Source organism: Montipora foliosa, chromosome 7 (assembly GCF_036669935.1).
Source record: "Montipora foliosa isolate CH-2021 chromosome 7, ASM3666993v2, whole genome shotgun sequence".
NCBI classification, from domain to species: Eukaryota; Metazoa; Cnidaria; class Anthozoa; order Scleractinia; family Acroporidae; genus Montipora; species Montipora foliosa.
The window spans coordinates 26,553,329-26,555,828 of NC_090875.1; the positions used below are offsets into that span (position 1 = coordinate 26,553,329).

At 41.2% G+C, this 2,500-nt stretch overlaps 1 protein-coding gene across 1 annotated transcript in view; it reads left to right on the top strand.

The window, feature by feature from the left end:
- The window catches only part of LOC138011605 (YY1-associated factor 2-like), an 8,041-nt gene that overhangs the window by 2,536 nt on the left and 3,005 nt on the right, over nt 1-2,500 (top strand). Inside the window, exons 3-4 of the mRNA XM_068858685.1 lie at nt 1,823-1,933; nt 2,036-2,500. The exon at nt 2,036-2,500 is cut by the window's right edge and continues 3,005 nt beyond it. Coding sequence (XP_068714786.1) covers nt 1,823-1,933; nt 2,036-2,267 — 343 coding nt within the window. The 3' untranslated portion in view covers nt 2,268-2,500. The remainder of the gene's footprint in view (nt 1-1,822; nt 1,934-2,035) is intronic.

Consider the following 2,500-nt stretch of genomic DNA (forward strand, 5'->3'; position numbering starts at 1 on the left):
CTTCAGTTGTACCGTGTGGGGTTGTTTTTTGCATGGTGAGGAATGAGTCAATCTCTTTCCTCTAGTCTTTCTTCTTAATTTGAGCAATCTTGATCCTCTTGAGTAGAGAACGGTTGGGTCCCTCTACTTCATTTTCCTGTGGCCAAAGAGGTGTTACTCTTCTATGGTCAATACCCTCTTTTTCTTCAAACTTCTGACATTCTCAGCTTGCAAATTGTGGCCCATAGTCTGTAGCAATACTCACTGGTAGTCCATGAGTAAGAAACATGTTCTTGAGGCTCTCAGTTATTTTGCAGAATCTCTCAGCATCCTTGCATCACAATTTGGGTACCAAACTTTGGTGCAAAGTCTGCACGTCATTGCCATGATCCATGGGTGACCCTCTTGGGCAAGTTCCAATACTTCTTCTCACAAACTTGAACGGATACTGATTTTAGCTCCTCTCAGTACCAATAATTTTCTATTGACTGAGAGCTCACTCCTAATCATCAAGTACCTCTTGTTCGCAAGCTTTTGCCACCCTTCATTTTTAATACATTTTATCACATTTGACAGCTCTTCGTCAATTCCTGATGTGGGTGTACCTCTTACGTAGACAAGGCTTGAGGAGTTGAAGATTCTATAACAAACCTCACATGCTTTGGAGCACAGCTTTCTACAGTTTGGTGACACCAGCGGTGAGACGAGATAAGGTGTGGGCAATGTTTTCTTTCCCTGGGATGTGCCTCAAAGTGAAATGATGGGACTGAAGCTTTTAACACCCACCGACTGACTCTTGCGCTTGGGTTTGATTTCTTAGAGTAGATAAACTCTAACAGCTTATGATCTGTTAGAGATGCAAAGGCTGTTCTATTAAGTACATGAGCAACCGGTCACATGCCAACACAATGCCCGGAACTTCTTGATCAGTTTGTGAATAGTGCCTTTCAACATCCGTCAGGCTTCTGCTTGTAAAGCAAATCACTAGCCCTTCACCATCACTTCCATCAAAAATGCACCAAGGCTTACCGTGCTGGTGTCAGTTACAAGACTGGTTTTCAAATAATTGTCTAAATATCCAAGGGTCTCTGTGTTTCCTAGCCCCCTTTTTAACTCAATGAATGCTGTCTTGTTCCTTACCCCAGTGAAATTGAACTTCTTTCCTCGTTAGTTTTCTTAGAGGCTCTGATAATTATGGTAGCCAAATCAGGTATGAATGACTTGCACAGAAGTTCAAGGGCCTAACAACCTGTGCACCTCAGCTGCTAACTCTGGTTGTCTGGCTTTTATGATTGCCTCTACTTTGCCCCAGTGCCCCATAATCTCAAGCTCAGACATACCGGTATGAAATAATTATGCACTTCTGTTTGTTTCAGGTCAAACCCCTTTCCTGGATCCTTTCTAAGGCCTTTCCAAGTCACTTGTCATGGTCCTCAGTCATCTTTCCATGCACTATGATGTCATTGTGAATGTTAAGTCTTCATCCCTTTGCGACCCGCCAAGACTTGTTGTATCACTTGCTGGTACATCTCTGGAGCACAGAACATCAATCGGCTATTCCTAAGGAGTCCCTTGTGTGTAGCATATGTAGTAATTGGCCTGGAATCTTCACTTGATTCAACCTGGTGAATAGCCCACTCAACATCTAGTTTAGTGAAGACTGTACTCCCATTTAGATCATGGACAACTTCATCTACTGTGGGAATGGGTCGTTCTCTTTTGACTGCACTGGTCACTTGCCTCATATCAACACATAGGCAAAACTTCTTTTAGACTAGTTATCCACATGCAGGGGGAAGCAAGAAACATTTTGTCATAAATTTTGTTTGGTTTTAATTTTTAGGAAACCAAAACTAAATTCGCAGTTAGTTGCCCAACAAGTAGCACAACAGTTTGTCACATCACCACCCCCTTTAAAGAAGGTGATGACAAAGAAACCATTCAAAAAATCAAGGTATAGTTATAGCCAATCATTTTGTTCTAAAGATTTTGTTTCCTTCCTATTTCAAATATGACTGTCGGTAAGGAAGTCCTTTGCTTTCTTTTTCATTTCTAGGCCCAAGCTAAAAAATGTGGATAGAAGCAGTGCACAACACATGGCTGTTACCGTAGGAAGCATAACAGTGATTATAACAGACTATAAACTTTTAAAACCAGAGAATTCACCGTCAGTAACTCCAGATCGGAATTCTCCAGGTCCCACATCTGAAGACAATGCGGATAATCCCGGTCCATCATATGGCACAGAGCATAGTAATGGTGTTAGTTATCAAGAGGACAGTTCATGACAACTGTTCTTAGGTCATTTGTTATTAGGAGTGTTTTACAAATTTCTAGGTGCAGTATACATGTAGTAGGGAAAGCCTAATAGCTTGGTTCACTCAGTGACACAAATGCAAGCATGAGATTATGATTTTAGAGAACAGAGTAAATTATAGAGCAGAGATGCTGTAAATTCTCAATAAAAGCATGCATATAACAATTCAAAAGGGCACTGTCATGGCATTTGTATTGGTGTCTG